This window comes from Schistocerca gregaria, chromosome 3 (assembly GCF_023897955.1).
Source record: "Schistocerca gregaria isolate iqSchGreg1 chromosome 3, iqSchGreg1.2, whole genome shotgun sequence".
Classification (NCBI taxonomy): domain Eukaryota; kingdom Metazoa; phylum Arthropoda; class Insecta; order Orthoptera; family Acrididae; genus Schistocerca; species Schistocerca gregaria.
Window position 1 is genome coordinate 273,643,412 of NC_064922.1, and position 20,662 is coordinate 273,664,073.

Genomic DNA, 20,662 nt, shown 5'->3' on the forward strand with positions numbered 1-20,662 from the left:
AATTTACAACAACTAATACATAAATGTTTTAATATTATAATGCCACTCACATTAAATAAAAGTATGGCATTGGATGTACAGCTTTTAAAAATGCCTTGCAGAGGATACAATCATTCTATATGCCCAAGTCTTGATTTAGCAAGTCGAAAAATGTTGTTAAACACTCTAATTCCTGTTCCATAAAAACACGGGAGAACTGCCGGATATCAGTAATGTCCTGGCACGATATTTCAGTGTAGAGTCTACTGGCCATCTTCAGGTGAGTGCCACTGTAGTAGTACTGGCGAGTACGCGCAGAGCTCTGCTATTTAAAGCCGTACTGAGGTGACATTGTGCATGCGCTGCCCAGCGTGCGCGTTCATAACGGCTCCGTGCGCTGCGCCTCGTGCCCTTCACTGTGAAAGCCTGGCGTATTGGTATCAGGTTGATTTCCATCTTTATGCAGATAACTATGTAAGCTACGAAGTTTCTCTATAACACGATTCCAAGCAGAGTTTAGCTGATAACCGTTATATTGATTGATGATAGTCTTGTTGTCAGACAATCTTATTTCCACAGATTCATTGATAATCAAGCTCCAAAAGTTTGATGTATGGGCCAAAATTTTTGTGTCATTGTAATTCATGGAATGGTCTGTGGAAATACCTGGGCCTGCGTAAATCAGATGTTTACAAAATTCCATGTGAATGCAGCAAATCATATAAAGGGCAAACAACACGAACTGTGCAGGGATGCATTGTGGAACACCAACAGCATACTCGCCTTCTCTAACCCAACAAGTCCGCAATCGCCGAACATTGTATTTCCACAGACCATTCCATGAATTATGACGACACAAAAATTTTCGCCCATACATCAAACTTTTGGAGCTCGATTATCAATGAATCAGTGGAAATAAAATTGTCTGACAATGAGACTCTCATCAATCGAGATAACGGTTATCAGCTATACTCTGCTTGGAATCTTGTTATAGAGAAACTTCGTAGTCAACGTAGTTATCTGCATAAAGATGGAAATTGACCTGATACCGATACGCCAGGCTTTCACAGTAGAGGGCGCGAGGGGTAGCGCATGGAGCCATTATGCACGCGCACACTGAGCAGCGCAAGCACAATGTCACCTCAGTATGGCTTTAAATAGCGGAGCTCAGTGTGTACTCACCAGTACTACTACAGTGGCACTCACCTGAAAATGGCCAGAAGACTCTGCGCCGAAATATCGTGGCAGGATGTTACTGATATCCGGCAGTTCTCCCGTGTTTTTATGGAACAATCAGTACGCCGGGAAAGCTTTAAACATCACATTAATCAACTCTATGGGGAGGAAGTGATGGAATGTATTTGAATATTCAACAAGATACATAAAAGAAGAGCAAGGCTGCTGAGCTCATTGATATTCTTATTAAGTTGCAGAGACAAGGGAATTATTTCAACGTTTGCCAAAATTTTGCATTTCATAAATACCACTGCTGCAAACAACATCAAATGTAAAGCAAGTATGGCTTTGGTGAGAGAAAGGATTCGTTTTACTCAGCGTGATATGGATTCTGTGTCAAAGGACATGTTCCACATACTTTTGGAATTGGCACCAAGACTATCTTCTCTGTCGTGGGACTGGGTGGATGGTGTGACATGGGCTAAAGCAAACTGGAGCCATGATAAAGCTGTGACAAGGCAAACTGCCAAGATTGACAGACTTTCTAAACAGATGCAGCAGGAAGTTCCAACTCGACGATCTATTGTTAATTTGACAGATAAATCTTTAGATGATGCGACTGTGTCTGTGCTAGCAAAAGGACTGAATTTTGCTCCCACACCTGTTTCACCACCACTAGTGGATTTCATCAGTGCCATTGAAGAAGCTGTACGCCATCTTGATACAGATGAAGCGGAGGAAGTTCGTCGAGAGTCTTGCCGTGTATTGACCAGGGGTCTACCAATGAAGAATAACATCTTGCCCATGGAGAGGATAGCCCTCCATAACTTACGAGCAGATGTGGATACAGTAGTTTTAAAATATGACAAAGGAAACGCTACTGTCCTCATACCAAGGGATGACTATATTAATAAGATCAATGTTTTATTATGTGATTCAACGTATCGCAAAATCGATAAGAATCCCACGAGCCGAGTGGTGCGAAAGACAGCAGAACTTTTATCAAATAGTTCTCTACCGAAGGAGGTCATCAAGATACTGAAACCAAACAGTTCAGTTCCACCTAGGCTATATGGACTGCCTTAGATCCACAAGGAAAATGTGCCATTATGTCCAATTGTGAGTAACATTGGAGCAGCCACCTACGATGTAGCAAAATTCTTGACATCTTTGCTCAAACCAATGATAGCCAAGTGTGCACATCACATAAAGATTTCTGGTGATTTTATCAGTCGACTTCAGTCACTACAACTGCAAAGTAATGACTTATTGGTCAGTCTTGATGTGGTTTCAGTTTTCACAAAGGTGCCTCTGGTGAACTCACTACACCTCATTGGCAATATGTTTGGTGCAGACATTACAGCGTTGTTTGAGCACACTCTCTCCTCTACGTATTTTATATTTAACAACGAATTTTATGAATAATCTGACGGTGTCGCCATGGGGAATCCTTTGTCTCCCCTGGTGGCCAATCTTTTTATGGAGGATTTTGAGGAGACAGCACTCAACTCTGCCACTTTTAAACCTACAGTATTTTGGCGGTACGTTGACGACACTTTTATAGTGTGGCCTCATGGTCTGGACCATCTCCAAGAATTTTTACGTCACATGAACTCCATACACGAAAACATAAAGTTTACCATGGAGATAGAGAAAGAAAGGGGATTGCAGTGGTCGGCCAATAGCAGTGGGGTGCTGTGAGTTCACTCTGACCGTAAGGGACCAGATGATTTTTTGCCAATAAAATCAGGTTCATCTGTGGTGGGAGGTTCAGCCGCCATTGCCTATGGGCTCTCCGGTGGACACACATTGCAGCAACACCACCTTTTGTTTCTCTTCTGCCAGACCTTCCAATATCTCCCCTCCTGAGCTGTTCTTGCCCTTTGGTTCTCAGCACTGTTTGACAATTCTGGTCATGCCCTCATCTCCCTTTGATTATAGGCTGCCTGAGATAGAAGAAGATGAGGCTGCAGTACCCATCCCCGTCCCCAACTTCCATGTCAGGACCCAATGCGGACATTGACATTGGGGGGGGGGGGGGGAGGGGGGAGGGAGTGGAGGGGGCAGGGACCTCCACTACCAGTGGTGGGGGCACCAAGACTCTGACAGTGCCGCTTGGTGGGGACATTCTGGTCATATGCTCCTATCCATGCCAACTGGGAGCTGGTAAAATCGGAGTGCCATCTGATGGCTCTGACGACATCAGTCTGGTTCAAAGCAGTGTCCAGGTGCCCAGCCAAGTTGGGGTCAACTCACCAAGATGCAGTTTGCCACTCCCCTTGGAAGAAGCGATGTGATAGCCCACTGAGTTACCACCTAGAAATCAAGCACCAGCCAATCTTTCCATCATCAGCTGTTGCATGACTAGCACACATGATATGACAGTCACTCCATGTCCATAACTGCAAAGCATGGCCACCAGCGGGAGACACCATGGCCGAGTGGGTGCTCATGATGTCTGTGCATTAATCTCCCAACATCACCTTGACACATTGTCTACATGTGCGATCACTGCACGGCCATCGTCCTTAGTCTGCTCTCACTCATTGTGCTATCTACTATATGCTAGATGGAACTGTACTGTATCAGTCTTGCAATGAGGCTATGCCATACATTGTATCTGTACTTATTCTGGAAGTGCTATCTTATGTTTTTCTTATATTGTTAATTACAAGAAGTAGCTGTTTTCATATTGCTTGAGAGGCTAACAGACAACTTTGGATATCTTTTCAAAAAAGATTTCATCAAATTTCTTCCTGGCAGATTGTTTTTGAAACACCTCACAGTTCTTCCTTGCCTTCCTAAATAAGATTTTATTATGAATCCTAAGTCCAGTTCACTACATGGAAAACCACGATCATATATTTTTACAAGATGACTTTCAAAACATGGTTCTTCTTCCAATGGAAAGCACTTTTTACACTTCATCTTTTTATTCTTAAGCTATCTTTTGATTGTACCTCATCTAATCTTGTAATGAATCTTATCTTGTTCTTGGATCATTGGCTCATCTGTTTAGTTTTTACACTGACAAATTTGCAGTTTTTCATCAGAGCAGTTAGCATACTTCCTGCTGCCAGATAGCCTTTTGTAATTGGTAGGCACCTTCTTTTAATATCCCAAGAAAACATACATATACTGTGTTGTAATTAATATAGAAGCCTTTAATAAACTATATTTTGCAGATAGCAATGTAGTTTTGCATTGAGACCAACTTATGTGAGAAAAACAATGGGCTCAAGTAGCCCACTTTTACAGATTATGTTGACAAATTTTTAAATCATCCTGCTTATATGGTTTACTTTATAAAGGAACATTAAATTCGCTATGGATAAAGTTTTCAAGGGTACGAAATTTGGAAAAAATACCTACCAGGAACCTGTATCCTGTGTACAGGTCAAAGATTAAGAAGTAAATGGAAGTTTTTTTCCTATGATAAATAAGCCAAGGCAGAGCCTCTGGTGGCCAGTATATGAATTAACAAATCTGTGCCACGCAGGGTAGCCATGCAGTCTAGGGCACCTTGTCACAGTCTGTGCGGCTTACGCCGTCAGAGGTTTGTGGCAACCGTTGCTTCTGATGACACACAAAAACTATTTTTTCCAGTTTATGCTTGAGAAAACCTCAGGGCTCAAGAAGCTGTAGTTTAGGGTACAGATAATCTTAGTGATATGACAGCCTCCTTCCCTTCTAAAAATTGGTGTCAGACTGTAAAAGACTAATGTGTAATTAATACAAAACTTTTTTTTTTAGTATATAAGGGTACGGGTTCCATAAAATTTACTTAATAGGTCCAAAAGCAGTTATGTAAAAATGATTTATTGTCTGACTCTTCACTACCCATATCGTGAGCTAATCACATAAAGAAAAATTCTCAGGTCAATACTTTGCTTATTTTGTGTCAGTATGTTGTCTCGTCATTTAGTTAGTTGGACACTGGAAGTGGAACCAAAACTTCCAGGAAAACTTTGAAGAATTTTAATTAGAGAAGATTTGTGGCAAGCAGTGATATGAAAATGAAAAAAAAATCATGCATGTAAACAGAGCAGAACAGCAGCAAAACTGAACTTGCAGTTAGTGTTAGCTGTGACCTCCAAACAAAAATGATCCAACATCGTAAACTATCAGTAAACTAAAACAACAATTTGATAGCTTACCCTGATCTATTAGGGCACTGTCATTGCATGCATCACAACTTCGCTTCACAGAGTTTCTCACTCTGAACCAACACACAACTATACCATGCCATGCGCAGAACTTCTACAGTGCTGCAGCTCTCGACAAACTATTTGGTGATGCTGTGTTCAGTTTCCCCTCTGTATCTCAATAGCATTTACCTTATGTTCCATTTCAAATACATTGTCTTTTGTTTGTCTTATTACATTCAGCATTAAAAAGTGTTTATCACAATAGCATCTTTATTGCATATCAGGTGATAAGTGGGTAAAAACTGAAACTTGAGTATTCCCTATATAGCACCCGGTTTTTAATTGTTTACTGAGTTCTTGTTTTGTGCAGCTGAATTTATTGCTAATCAAACTGACTGATGCAAATAATAATGAAATATATTGTATATAAATAATTACAATTTATTTTTTTAAATCCTGTTTTTTATTTGTAACACAATGAAATCAGTCATATTTATTATAAAAAGTTAAAAATGACAAAAATCATACAAATATTCCTTACTTGAACAAACTATTAGCTGCTATAAAAATAGTTTCTTTGGTATTCGTTGGTGCAGATCCATCATAAAAAAACTTGACATTTTCCTTTATGCTAAGTAAAGTTCATCACATAATATTAGTAGGAACCAACATACGTTATACTGATGCTAGAGGTGTTGGTGACCGGCATGCTCTTGGCTCTGTAAAACCAACTGTTGTAATACACTGTAAAAAGAAGCACATATAAAAATCAGGTGAAAGTTTTGTGTTTCAGACACACACTAATATAAAGAAAACTTGCATCCATTACTATTAACAGATTATTAGCATTCAATCACCTTTTACAATTTTCATAAGTGGGAATTGGTACAAGAAGCGTACTGCTCTGATATGAAATACTATAATGAGAGAACAGAATACAGTCAGAACACAGTACACCTCACAAAGCTCTACTATAATGAAAGCACATTACTGTTATTTCTGTTTCCTTGAAACTTCCTCTCTGTTACCTCCAGTTACTGTTCTCTTTTTATATACAGACTGATCTTATCAAAATGGCTGTACAAGCAATATGAATCAGTTGGAAGATGTTAGAAAATGCATAACAAATTTACAAAATCCAGGATGGAATGTAACAATACCAGAGAATGAAAGTTGCTACTCACCATATAATGGAGATGCTGAGTCACGATAGTCACAATAAAAAGATTCACACAATTAAAGCTTTCAGCCATTAACGCCTTTGTCAGCAGTACACACACACACACACACACACACACACGCAACTTGCACACACGTTTGCAGTCTCAGAGAGCTGAGACTGAGTGTGGTCTCAGCTCTCTGAGACTGCAGACGTGTGCAAGTTGCATTTGTGTGTGTGTGTGTGTGTGTGTGTGTGTGTGTGTGTGTGTGTGTGTGTGTGTCTACTGCTGACAAAGGCCTTAATGGCCAAAAGCTTTAATTGTGTGAATCTTTTTATTGTGCCTATCACGACTCAGCATCTCCACTACATGGTGAGTAGCAACTTTCCTCCACTGGTATTATAACAAATTTAGAAGTCGTTGAAAACTTCAATTCTGCTGAACACATTTACACTCTGAATACCTTGCCTCTAAAAAAATTGTAAAAGTTTCTGCCTTTCACAAAAGATGATAGCAGCTACCTTGCTCACCATGTCCAAACCTATTTTGCTCCCAACAATTCTGCACAAATGTCTTTAACATACATTCTGCTAAGTGATTTATTTGAATCATGCCACCTGACTGAACTGACAAATATAAAAGACTGAATTATTAGACAAATATTAAAGCATTAATACTCAGTCAAATTTAGATTTAACGTTAGGTTTCAATCAGTTTCCAGCTGCACCTGAGTCCAGTAAATACACTGCTTTTCTTTAAGGAAGTAGGCATTATTAATATTGTGTGGTACCATCTGGTTTGAACTCATCAATAGTAGAATTTATTAGAGCATTAGATCATGTTCTTGGACAGGAACTCATATCTAAATGACAGGGTACATAAATGATATTCTGATTAACAGACAAATTTGGGAAGAACATATTGAAATTTTGACACAGGTATGTGGAAAACGTAGACAAGCTAGAATTACACTGAAGCTGGAGAAGTGGAAAATGCTAAAAAAAATTTATGGCAATTAATTACTAAAAAAAGAAGGAATGGTTTGAATATGAAATCAAATATATTAAGGGATCTGACAACATTGTTGCAAATGCTTATCTGGGCTACTATGAGGAGGAATTCTTGAAACTTTCAACAGAGATGAAGAAAAGGAGCTTAAAATGGGGTATATTAAAATGTACAAAATGAAATAAATTTTTGATGTATGTGCAACAAAATTAGGAGTAGCTCAAATCATATTCACACTGAAAGAACTGACACAGATTCAAACAACTGGAAAGTTTATTGCCAGAGGATGGAGGAGAAATATTGATTAAATATGTACATGAGAGTTCACTCAGTGTGATGTTTACAATGACATATTAATTTTTATAATGTCGCTAACAAAATAAGGAAAGAGTTATCAACCCGCAAGTAGTATCAGTGGGTTAAAGTAAATAACATGACATGCGAATGACAAATACAAAACATTATTCCTTATAAACCATTAGATTCAGTTGCCACTGTTTTCTATGGAACATTTCTGAAAAGCAAAGGAGGCCAGTTCTATATTTTTGCTACAGAAGATGTATTCTCTAAATTTATATCATTAGAAAAGCTATGAGCAAAAATGTACTCTCAGAAACTGAAGAGTATTCTTTTAAACATGCCTACAAGCTAAAAGTTATCTTAACTAACAATCAGTCACACTTTTCATCTAAGAATCGGAAATCACTTGTAGAAAAGTCAGGTATTAGATATTTTCTAATTTCTAATACTCATGATCCAACGCAGCAGAGACGTATATGTGTGAGTTTGGTCACTAGTGTCATACTTACTACAACAATGAGCATCCCATATGGTATGAGGCATATCCACAAAGTAAGGATCATTTTGTAAAAAGCCAATATAAACATTTTTTCAATCCATAATTTTATTATACAAGAAAGAGCATTTCTTACACAATTTTTCTGCAAGTGTTCCGACATTTGTCATAGAGGGAAACCTACTTTTCTATGCCCTCTTCAAAGAAATCTCAAGCAAAACAGTTTTTTAAATTTGCGGAAACTCATCACAAACCATTCTTATTGTGAGCCATATGTTTTTATGAATTTTATCATCACTTTCTCAATCAAACCATCATTGACAATAGAAGGCCACCCAATCCATGCTTCATCATGAACAAAGGTTCGTCCATCATTGCACTGTCTCACCCACTTTCCCACCATCCCATTAGGCATTAGATTTTCATCATAAATCTGTACAAGTTGTTGTTGATTTTCAGATGGCTTAACAGTCATTGCATTCAAAAACTGTATTACAGAACGCACTTCACAGTGGGTGGGCTCAGAGATTGTCTTAAACATCTTGAACAATCACTAACAAATCTAAACACAACACAATCCAGATATAATGGCATCAGTGGAAAGACAATGAACCAGAGAGGTGAAAGTGGAACTGCGACACTAGTGCTGTGGTGGCAGTAAAACGAAACGATACTTACTTTCTGGACACACCTCGTATGAACATGTGAAAGATTCCAGAAACATTACGAATAGTCTACAGCATACTTCTATCAGACTTTCACCTGCTGAAATGGTTTTCCATAAAAAAAACAGCAAATATTGTTTCTGAACTAACAGAGTTTCTGCCATGCAAAACTATGTCTCCACAAGAACGTGAGGCAATTGGAAAAGAAACCATGAGAAAACAAGGGAAAAACAAAAACGAAGATATCATAGTGAAATCAAATGATACAATTGAAAACTGGCGATTTATATACTAGTTTTAAACTTTTAATTGTTGAACTGAAGGTTTTGGATATGTGTGTTGGTCGTTTTGAAATTCTATAAAATCCACAGCCCAATGCATAATGGTTAATTCATCCAAAAATCAGAAAACTTTTTGGGCTTGTAAATATCACTTCATACAAGCAGAAAAATAAAAATAATTCATAAAGCCCCGAGTCAAGGAAAAAGTTCTTTACTGGAAAATGTTAGCTATTCACAAAATAATAAAAAACAGAAAAATGTAAATCCTATTGCATCTACATCTACAACTACGTGACTACTCTGCAATTCACATCTAAGTGCCTGGCAGTGTGTTCATTGAACCACTTTCACACTATTTCTCTACCATTCCACACTCTAGCAACGCACAGGAAAAGTGAACACCTTTGTTTTAATGATTGCCACCCCAACTCATATGTTGTATCCATGATACTCTCTTCCTTATTTTGTGATAATACATAATGAGCTGCTGTTCTTTGTACTTTTCCGCTGTCCTCCATCAATCCAATCTAGTAAGAATCCATATTGGACAATAATACTCTAGCAGAGGATGGACAAGCATAGTGCAAGTAGTCTCTTTAATAGTAAACCTGTTGCATCTTTTAAGTGTTCTGCCTTTAAAATGCAGTCTTCGGTTTGCCTTCCCCACAACATTATCTACATGACTGTTGCAGTTTAAGTTGTTCATAATTGTAATTACCAGGTATTTAGTTGAATTTAGAGCCTTTAAATATATGTGACTTACTGCATAACCGAAATCTAAATAATTCCTTTTAGTATTCATACGGATGACCTCACACTTTTCATTATTTAGGGTCAATTGCAACTATTTGCACCATACAGATATCTTGTCTAAATCATTTGAATTGGGTTTGCTCTTCTGATGACTTTACTAGACAGTACATAATAGCACCATCTGCAAACCAATATAAGAAGCCTACTCAGATTGACCCCTAAATCATTTACATATATTAGAAACAGCAGAGAGTCCATAATACTTCCTTGGCAAATGCTAGATATTATTACTGCTTTACTCGATGAGTTTTCATCAATTACTACGAACTGTGGTGTTCCCAACAGGAAATCACATATTTTTTTAAGATGAGTTGGCTTTATCACTGAAATGTAACAGTGTTTTGTCTGGAATATAGTAAATGTTAACGAAACTTTACATGAAACTCTCAGTGTTATGTGCCTGGCAAGCTCAGAACCCCAAGTTGGGTAGTTCTATTTTCCTTTTCTGAGCAGCCATTTTCTATTATCTACCCTATCCACCTGTTACAATTATCTTATTCTACTAATACCATCCTTCTTTTCATCTTATTATTTGAGTGAAATGGTGTTACATTATCATCCACAGAACAAAACTGTCACTATAGCCAGTCAAAGTTAATTATTATTTCATTTGCATATTACTATATTCTGCAATTCAAAGTTTATGTTACAATATACACATGATTTTATGCCACTACAGTGGAGAAAATTCTCATTATACAAATTTACACATATATGTCACGCTGTGCAAAATATTTAATGGTAACTGTTTGTAAAGATGTGCATCTCTGCATCTCACTTACAATAGAATGCAGTTGTCACCATTTTTGATTCTTCACTGTTAATATTAGTTAAGATCTTTATTAATGTCAAGCATATCACTGAATTGTACTTTACTTTAAACATGAATATTGTGTTTTGTTCCCTATGAATCACCCTATCTCGATTTTTACATCTACTGCTTGGTTTGAGTTTTCATCAAGATCTTTACGTATGAATACTTTTATAACAAATATATACCAATATGTTTGTAGGAGAATATATGTACAAATACAATCAACTTGTTTTCTATGGGGAAAATCTGGAAACTAAGGTTATGAAGCCTGTAGCTATGCCAGGGAATTGAGTTTTTCACAGTTGGTACCATTGTTGTGTATTTCATCAGTAGCATCCTGACTCTTGATGTGGAAACGGTTGAAGATGAGTGTTCTCATTCCATCTCCTGCCAAGTGCGAAGTGTGCACTGTGATATGCTACCTGAATGGCAAGAGCATGAGTGGCGCCACAAATCACTGCAAAATCATGTCAGTGTATGTGAAGGAAATTATGTCATAAAAATGTGTGACAGAATGGGTACAGAATTTCACTTATGTAAGAAATTCGTGATGAAGAGATAAGTGGCTGCCCTTCCATGGTTACTGATGAACCAGTGCAAAAACTAAAAGAGTATATTTGTTCTGATTGCTGTATGATCATTGATGACCTGCGCAAACTGTGTCCTGAAATTTCTCAAAACATTGTTCATGAAACTGTGAGTGATCGACTAGGATGAAGTAGCAAATTGTGTACATGACAGGTACCAAAAATGCTTATTGCAGAACACAAACTCAACGGGGTCAAGGTTGCACAATAGTTTCTTGATCATTTTGAGAGTGACAGAAAGATTTTCCTTGACTCCATTGTAACAGAGGATGAAATGTGGGTTTACCACCATACCTCAAAGAACAAGTGGCAATAAATGCAGTGACACCACACTCATTCCCCTTCAACAACAAAATTCAAAACTCAGAAATCAGCTCAAAAAGTTGATGCAATCATTTTCTGGGACACAAAAGGAGTTCTGTTTGTCAAATTCATGCCAAGAAAGGAAACACTCTACTCTGCACGATATTGTCAGAACTGCAAGAAGCTGTGCAGAGTCATACAGAAAGAACACCCTGGAATGCTGAAGAAGGGAGTCTACATTCTGGGCCACACTTAACTTGAGCAACACATGTCTTGTTGGCCTTATTCATTGGAATCCTTTATCACCCTTCTCACAGTCCTGATCTCGTGCCTATCAAGCATCACTTATTTCCCACATGGAAGGAATATGTGGGTGGAACACCCTTTTCTGGTCACAAGGAGGTGAAAATCAAAGTGTAGATGTGGTTACAGAGTTGACGGGAGACATATATGACACAGTTATTAGAAAACTCATCCCATAGTTGACAAAACACATTGAAATGAAATGTCGTGTGACGAGGGCCTCCTGTCGGGTAGACCGTTCGCCTGGTGCAAGTCTTTCGATTTGACGCCACTTCGGCGACTTGCGCGTCAATGGGGATGAAATGATGATGATTAGGACAACACAACACCCAGTCCCTGAGCGGAGAAAATCTCCGACCCAGCCGGGAATCGAACCCGGGCCCTTTGGATTGACAGTCTGTCGTGCTGACCACTCAGCTAGCGGGGGCGGACACAAAACACATTGAAGTAAATACTCATTGTGTGGAAAAATGATGTAATACCTATGCTACTGTTCCTATAAGCTTGACTGAAAGCTATGTATTTGTGCTCATGTATAAAATCTTGTAAACTTACTTTCTGGACATCACTCGTATGTGTCCAGAAAATGGACATTAGTGATCTTTGCAGTCTATTATAGTGAGCTTGGTTCTTCATGCTATGATAGCTGTGTGAGACAATCTCTCAAAATTCTGGTGCTTATTCCATTAGTCGACTATGAAACAATACACTAGTTTATTTTCCTGGGGGTCTTTCATTTTACTCTATCATCCAGTTTGCTTGGTTGTCCTTTATGTCTCTCTTCAGCCAGTGTACCAGTTCTGTGTTTCCACTTGTTCATATTCTTATGAAGTACTGCACATTTTCTTTTTCATTCAGGTGAAATGGACTGTCATTCTTGGCAAACTATTTTGTTACCACAATATACCAACTGTTCTTATACTAAGATACAATTATAATAGACAAATTATTTAATTAAAAGAATTTGACTGATGTGTATTTTACAAATAACTATTAATGAGAAATTTACGTGATGAATACAAGGTCATATTCTTACATTTTTTGTCAGCTTGTCTCTGATATTACCTAGGTTTGTGTATCATTAAATGTGGTTAGTTACTTACAAGTTTAATTTATTTTACATCTGATACTAAGGTTTATGTTTCTAACATGGCAAGTTGCATCAATGATGAATTATGTTTCTTATTATTAATATTTGTATTTAACACTATGTATTTAATGCTGTTCCTGATTGCACATTATGATTTGTCTGACATTTGATTATGCTTGGTCCACTTTGGAAACCCATGGACGAGAATTACTTCATGTACTTAAAAACAATTACAATAGTATTAGTGATTTATGGACTATTTGCTTTATCTTGGAGTAACAAGTTAATTTTCTTGAAAAAGTTAACAAAGTGCCTCAAGAGGGTGTATAGTGGTTCTTTGCTCTTACATTATTGATGAAGGTATCAACTCTCACATAAATGTGGGTATGTTGATTTTAAGATGTGTAATGTCGCTGGCTTTAAAAACAGTTGTGCTTGTAAAGCACAGTAGCACAGCTGAAAAAAACCTGAAAATATATGCATTACATTTACTTGTCGTAACACATAATGATGTAGTCTGCAAACAGAATGACCTCCTCTATGCTAATCAGCACAGATCCCAAAAGCATTGATCATGTGAAACCCAACCCGCATTTTCCTTACATGGCATCCTCCTGAAAGCTGTTGATCAAAAAAATCAGATGGATGTAGTATTTCTTGACTTTCAAGAAGCATTTGACTCAGTTCTGTACCAACAATTATTAATAAAAGTATGATTGTCTGGTGTACGAAACAAAATTTGTGACTGGAATGAGGATTTTATCTTGGCTGAAGATTCATCAACAGAATTAGAAGTAACTCCAGGTGTGCTCCAGGGAAGTATGTTGGGAGACTTATTGTTCTTATTGTACACTAAGGTGACAAAAGTCATAGGAGGGTGAAGTGCACATATGCACTGATCAGTCAGAACATTATGACCACCTACCTAATAGCCGCTGTGTTTGCCTTCGGCACAGATAACAGTGGCAACGCATCATGACATGAAAGCAATGAGGCCTTTGTAGGATGCTGGTCAGAGTTGGCACCACATCTGCACAGACAAGTCACCTAATTCCCATAAATTCCAGGGAGGGGTTGACGAGCTCTGACGCCACAGTCAATCACATCCCATATCTGTTCAATCGGGTTCGGATATGGAGAGTTGGAGGGAGTGGGAGAGGAGGGGGGGGGGGGAGGGAGAGGCAGCACATCAATAGGAACTTGATACGGTGTTTCGCAAACCACTCCATCACACTCCTGGCCTTGTGACATGGTGCATTACCTTGTTGAAAAATGCCACTGCAGTCAGGAAACATGATCATTATGAAAGGGTGTAAACGATCTGAAACCAGTGTACAATACTCCTTGGTCATCGTGGTGCCTTGGATGAGCACCAATGGACCAAAGGACACCCACGTAAATGTTCCACAGAATGTAATGGAGCTGCACCCAGCTTGTCTTCATCCGGCAGTACAGGTGTCAAGGAGCTGTTCCCCTGTAAGACAATGATTCATGCGCTCCCATTGGCATGATTAAGAAGGCATCAGGATTCATTAGACCATGCAATGCTCTGCCACCATCCGGTGCCAATTATCATGTGCTCGACTCAGTCATTGTTGCCAATGTCATGGCATTAACATTGGCACATGCGTGAGTCTTTGGCTGCGGAGGCCCAACATTAGCAGTGTTTCGTGTGCACTGTGTATTCAAACACAGTTGTACTCTGTCCAGCTTCAACATCTGATGTTAGTCCCACAACAGGTCACCATCTGTTCTGTTTTACCAGTCTGCCCAGCCTACAGTGTCTGACATCTGTAATGAGGAGTAGCTCCCCAACCCCATGGCGTCTGGAGGTGATTTTACCTTGGTTTTGCCATGTACTGAAGACACCACACCCAAAAAGTTGTGCAGTTTCATGAATGCTGATGCCAAACCTCTGGGCCATCACAATCTGCCCTCGGTCAAACTCAGATAGACCGCGCACCTTTGCCATTCTACACACGGACAGCATGCTTGCTGATACTACATGCACCATGTATGTGTCTCACTAGCAGTCATTCCTTGCCAGGTGACACTGCAATCACCTGAATGGGTTTATATCAACAGTAAGCAGTGGTCAATGGCTGATCAGTGAACAGATGACAGTAATGTTGTGTGCACAAGGTATGAAAAGGGCAGTGAATTTGTAATGGTGCTTGCCTGCTTTGTTTAACTTCACTTGTTGTCTTTGGTATCAATGTACTGCATTACTATGCTGGCTGAAAAATGGGGTTTGTAATTCCGACACTGAATACTGTAAATAATGTAGCCAGCAGGTGCACAGTTGCATTTCACAGTACTTTAATTTCACTGTTTACACCACCCCATATACACATTTAATACAGCCAGTGCACTATTGTTTAACTTTCGAAAAGCCTCATTAATAGTTTGCAAGTGAAAATTCACATACTGCTACAATAATTTCCTGTTGAACATCTAAGAGCAGTAAAAATCTAACTACGAAGTTCACAGTTCTTGAAGAATAGAAAGGTATGTATGGAGCAGACACCATCATTGTTTTAACACACGGCCTAATTGTGTAACAATTATTTGACAGTTAAGTTGAAGCATTGTTATTGTTCCAACTGACACAGGTTTCTCGTCTGAAACTCGGCCGTGGACTGACTGTCTCGGAACCAAAAATCAGGTCCTTATATATCCTCACAATAATAGGTATGAGGGCTAAGGAAAATTATTTGTTTAAATTGTGAAATTAACAAATACAATTATGTAAACAATAATTTTGATAAAACTGTTAATTACTTTGGAATTAATTAAGTGCTACGACATTTCACACATTACCTCTCACCATAGACAACGCAGTGGTCAATGGACTTCACTTAATGAATGAGAGCAACGGCGTTTGCATAGGGTTGTCAGTGGTAAAAGACAATGAACACTACATGAAATAACCATAGAAAACAATGTGGAATGTATGAGGAACATATCCATTAGGACAGTTTGACATTAATGGACTATGGCAGCAGATGATTGACGTGAGTGTCTTTGCTAACAGCATGTCATTGTCTGCAGCACGTGTCCTGTGCTCGTGACCATATCGATTAGACCCTAGATGACTGGAAAATGGTGGCCTGGCCAGACAACTCTCGATTTCTGTTGGTAAGAGCTGATGGTAGGGTTCAAGTGTGGCACAGACCTCATGAAGCGATGTGTCCAAGTTGTCAATGATGCATTGTGCAAGCTGGTGGTGGCTCTGTAATGGTGTGGGCTGTGTTTACATGGAATGGGCTGGGTTCTTTGGATGCTCAGCTACTTAGAGATCATTTGCAGCCATTCATGGACTTCATGTTCCCAAACAACAATGGAATTTTTGTGGCTGACATTGCATCATGTCACTGGGCTACAATTGTTTGCAATTGGTTTGAAGAACATTCTGGACAGTTTGAGCAAAAGATTTGGCCACCCAGGTTGCCTGACATGAATCCCATAAAACATTTATGTGACTTAATCAAGAGGTCAGTTCATGCACAAAATCCTGTATTGGTAACACTTTCAAAATTATGGACAGCTATAGAGGCTGCAGGGCTCAATATTTCTGCAGGCACTTCCAACGACTTGTTGAGTCCACGCCACGTTGAGTTGTTGCACTATGCCTGGGAAAGGGAGGTCTGACATGATATTAAGAGGTGTCCTATGACTTTTATCATGCCAGTTATATTAATGACCTATGAAGACAATATTAATGGTTATCTCAGACTTTTTGCAGATAAATATCCAATCAGATCTTATTAAGATTTCAAAGTGGCAACTCATTTTAAATGTTTAGAAATGTAAAATTGTGTATTTCACAAAATGCAGAATATAAATATACTTGACTATAACATCAGTGAACCACAACCAGAATCAGCTGATTCATACAAATGCCTGTATGTAATAATTTGTATGATCAGTGGTTGGTAAAGGCAGATGGCTGTTTGGTTCACTTGCAGGATACTGTAAAAGTGCAATCAGTCTACAAAAGAGACTGCTTAAAAGAAACTTGTGCATTCCACCTTAGAACATCATTCAAGTGTGTGGGACCCATGCCCAATCTGACTAACAGTTGACATTGAACTTATACAAAGAAGAGCGACACAAATGGCCAGAGATTTATTTGACTCACAAGAGAGTGTAATGGCAATCTTGATACACTTGAATTGGCAGATGCTTGAAGATAGATGCCAATTATGCCATGAAAGCTAACTTAAAATTTTTTGAGACCAGTGTTAAGTGAAGTACCTAGAGAAAGTCGTAACTCCCCTACGTATTACTCCTGCATGGACTGTGAATACAAAATTAGTCTAATTACAACATGCACAGAGGCATTTAAGCAGTCAACCTGCCTGCACTTCATACATATTTGGAATAGTAAGAAACCCTAACATGTGGTACCATGCTTAGTACACTCTACCATACACTTCACAGTGGTTTGCAGATGTAGAACCATCTCAAAGAGCTCATTTTTCTACAAGGATTGGTAATTTGTTTCATGAGGATGCTAGGGGTAGTCTTTAAATGACAAAGAATAATGCCTACCAAAGTGCTTTCAAGAGCTCGAGATTTAAGTCATTGTATGGATGGAAAATAAATCTGTGTTGCTCCACAGGGGATTTGGCCACCACTAGGCTTTGAAACTTGACATCCCCATCACCAAGGAGCCATACCTTATAGTCAAATAAGTGGACGTTGTGGGTGGGTCACTTTGCTCTAATTCCCAAGTCTGTAACAAGGGTCTTAACTGCAAATCCCAAGCCTATGGGTAATATTTTACTGATGCCGTAGCCTTCCTGACTACAATAAAAAAGCAACTACGTAGTGCAGATTACTGTGCTAGGTGCAGTGCAGCATTGTCTTCTGTGTTCAAATTGGGCATGGAATTAAAAGGGGAAGGGGGTGAATTTCAGAAATGGCACATAACACTCTTCTCCACCAAGAGCACCAAAGAAGAGTTATGGTGGGGTGAGGCGGGGGCACCTAGTTTAGTTTAACATTTAAGTCTGCTTGTCAGAACAGCAACAGTTTAAAATACTGTGTGCACAGCTTCAGAAATAAATGAATATTAGTGTATAAAATCTCACTGACAATGAAATCATTGGATGGCACTGAAGCTAGAATAGGAAAGGATGGGGAAGGAAATAAGATGTGTCCTTTCTGAAGGAACTATTCCAACATTTATCTTCATTAACTGAGAGAAAACTAAATCTAGATTACCAGAAGATGGGTATTTGAACCAGACTACAGAAAAAGATTGAGAGAGAGAGAGAGAGAGAGAGAGAGAGAGAGAGAGAGAGAGAGAGAGAGAGAGAGACCTCTGCTCTTTGGATGTGCATGTGCTGATTTTTGCTTTGCATAACTGCTAAGTTTCCATGCCACCCCATGAAACTGACCTCCCATTTTGAGAATTGTTTCTTGTTCCCTAAGAACAAAGAAAATACTTCTCCGTGGCTTCTTTTGTCAAAAGAAAGGGTTGCTACATCCCACTTCATTGTGTTGGGCAACATTCTTCAAGAACATTTGGCTAATTCCATTTCCTGCCCATTATTACCATTTTGAAACTACTGTATTCTGAAAATACATTGTTATTAATAATAATGTTGTCCAGTTACCCTTACAGGATGGAAGTGCCATAAAAAATACGTCTGAAAGGTCACGCGCAGAAGCAGTGATGGCCGTAGTGCATTTTTGTATTTGAGCTAGGAACATGGGGTAAAAAGTATCTGGTTTAGTCTCAACCAGTGGCCATTTGTATACCCACTCCAGTCATTAGGTACCTTTCACTGCTCAAGCGATATACAATAAATTACTTCTAGAAGAGGAGCAAGTTCTTTCACATAATCTTTATAGAATCATATAGGTATTTCATCTGGTCCTGACGCCTTTCCACTACTAAGCAATTGTAATTGCTTTTCAACTCTGTGATCAGTTATCTCAATATCTGCCATTTCAATGTTCATACACTGATTGAAAGGAGGGACAGTGTTACGATCTTCCACGGTGAAACAACACTGGAAGGCCAAATTCAGTATTTCGGCCTTCTCGCAATTACCTTCCGTTTCAGTGCCAGTGTGGTCACTGAGAGAATGAGTAGATGATTTTGACCCACTTACTGATTTTACATATGACTAAAATCTCTCAAGGTTTTTACTCAGGTCAGTTTACAACATCTTACTTTCAAAATCATTAATGCTTCTCTCATTGCTCTCCTTATGCTCATTTTTGCTTCGTTCAGCTTTTGTTTGTCAGCTATGTTTTGATTTCTCTTGAATCGGAGATGAAGTCCTCTTTTTTGTACATAGCACTTTTCTAACACAGCTATTACACCATAGTGGATCATTTCCAACCCTTAAGATCTTACTTGGAACATACTTGTCTAGGGCACATTGGCTGATGCCTTTGAATTTTTTCCATTTATTTTCCACATCTTCGTCCTCATCACTGAATATTTGATGCTGACTGCTGAGACATTCTGAAATTTGTATCCTGTCACTCTTATAGAACCCGTCGTCACAGAAGCTGTCAAAGCCTTCTGATCACTGATACCTTCCTGTACATTAACTGATTTTATAAGTTCAGGTCTGTTTGATGTCTAAGATGTTACCCTCATGAGTTGGTCCTCTACCTATCTGCTCAAGGTAATTTTCAGACAAGACATCCAGAACAATGTCACATGAATCCCTATCTCTGGCACCAGTTTTGATGGCGTAACACTCCCAATGTATACCTGGTAAGTAGAAGTCACCCCTATTACAACACCATGATCAGGAGAATTATTGATGATATTCTGCAAGTTCTGTCTGAAGTGCTTTACAACTACTGATACTGACCCAGGTGGCCTATAAAAGCATCCAATCACCATTTTTGACTGTTCTTTGATACTCAATTTCACCCAGATTAATTCACATTCGGAATCCATGATAACCTCACTAGATTTTATTGACTTTTTTACTGGAATAAACATGCTCCCACCATTGGCGACAAACCTATCCTTATGATAAACATTCCAATCTGAACTTAGGATTTGATTGTCATTGACATTTGGTTTCAACCAGCTTTCTGTTCCCAATACTATCTGTGCATTTATAACCTTCAGCAGGCAATACTAATTCTGGGACTATCTAAAACCATATTAATCTTTGCTATCTCTGATTGCTGAAGACCAAGATTCTCTGAGATCACTGTGGCTGATTTGACAGGCAAATTTTCTTTGATCCCAAGGGACAGATTCTCTAACCTACAAAAGCCCCGTGTGCATGTGCATGCCACATGTACTCCACTACCCTAGTAGCTACTTCCTCTGTGTAGTGCACGTCTTACCTATTAAGGGGAACCCTGCAATTCTGCACCTGATAGCAGAGATCAAAAAATTCACATCTGATATCATCACAGAGTTGTCTGAGCTTCTGGTTTAGATCTTCCACCCTGCTCCAAACCAGTGGACTGCTATCAACCCTGGTTTATGATGCTACAACTAGACAGCTTAGCCTGCACCCCACATGCATTCTAGTTGCCTTCACCAAATCA

The 20,662-nt window shown here is 38.8% G+C and overlaps 1 protein-coding gene across 1 annotated transcript in view; it reads right to left on the reverse strand.

Moving 5' to 3' along the window:
- Positions 1 to 5,721: 5,721 nt before the first annotated feature.
- The window catches only part of LOC126353805 (uncharacterized), a 54,876-nt gene continuing 39,935 nt past the window's right edge, over positions 5,722 to 20,662 (reverse strand). The window contains exon 6 of the mRNA XM_050002902.1: positions 5,722 to 6,047. Coding sequence (XP_049858859.1) covers positions 5,959 to 6,047 — 89 coding nt within the window. The 3' untranslated portion in view covers positions 5,722 to 5,958. The remainder of the gene's footprint in view (positions 6,048 to 20,662) is intronic.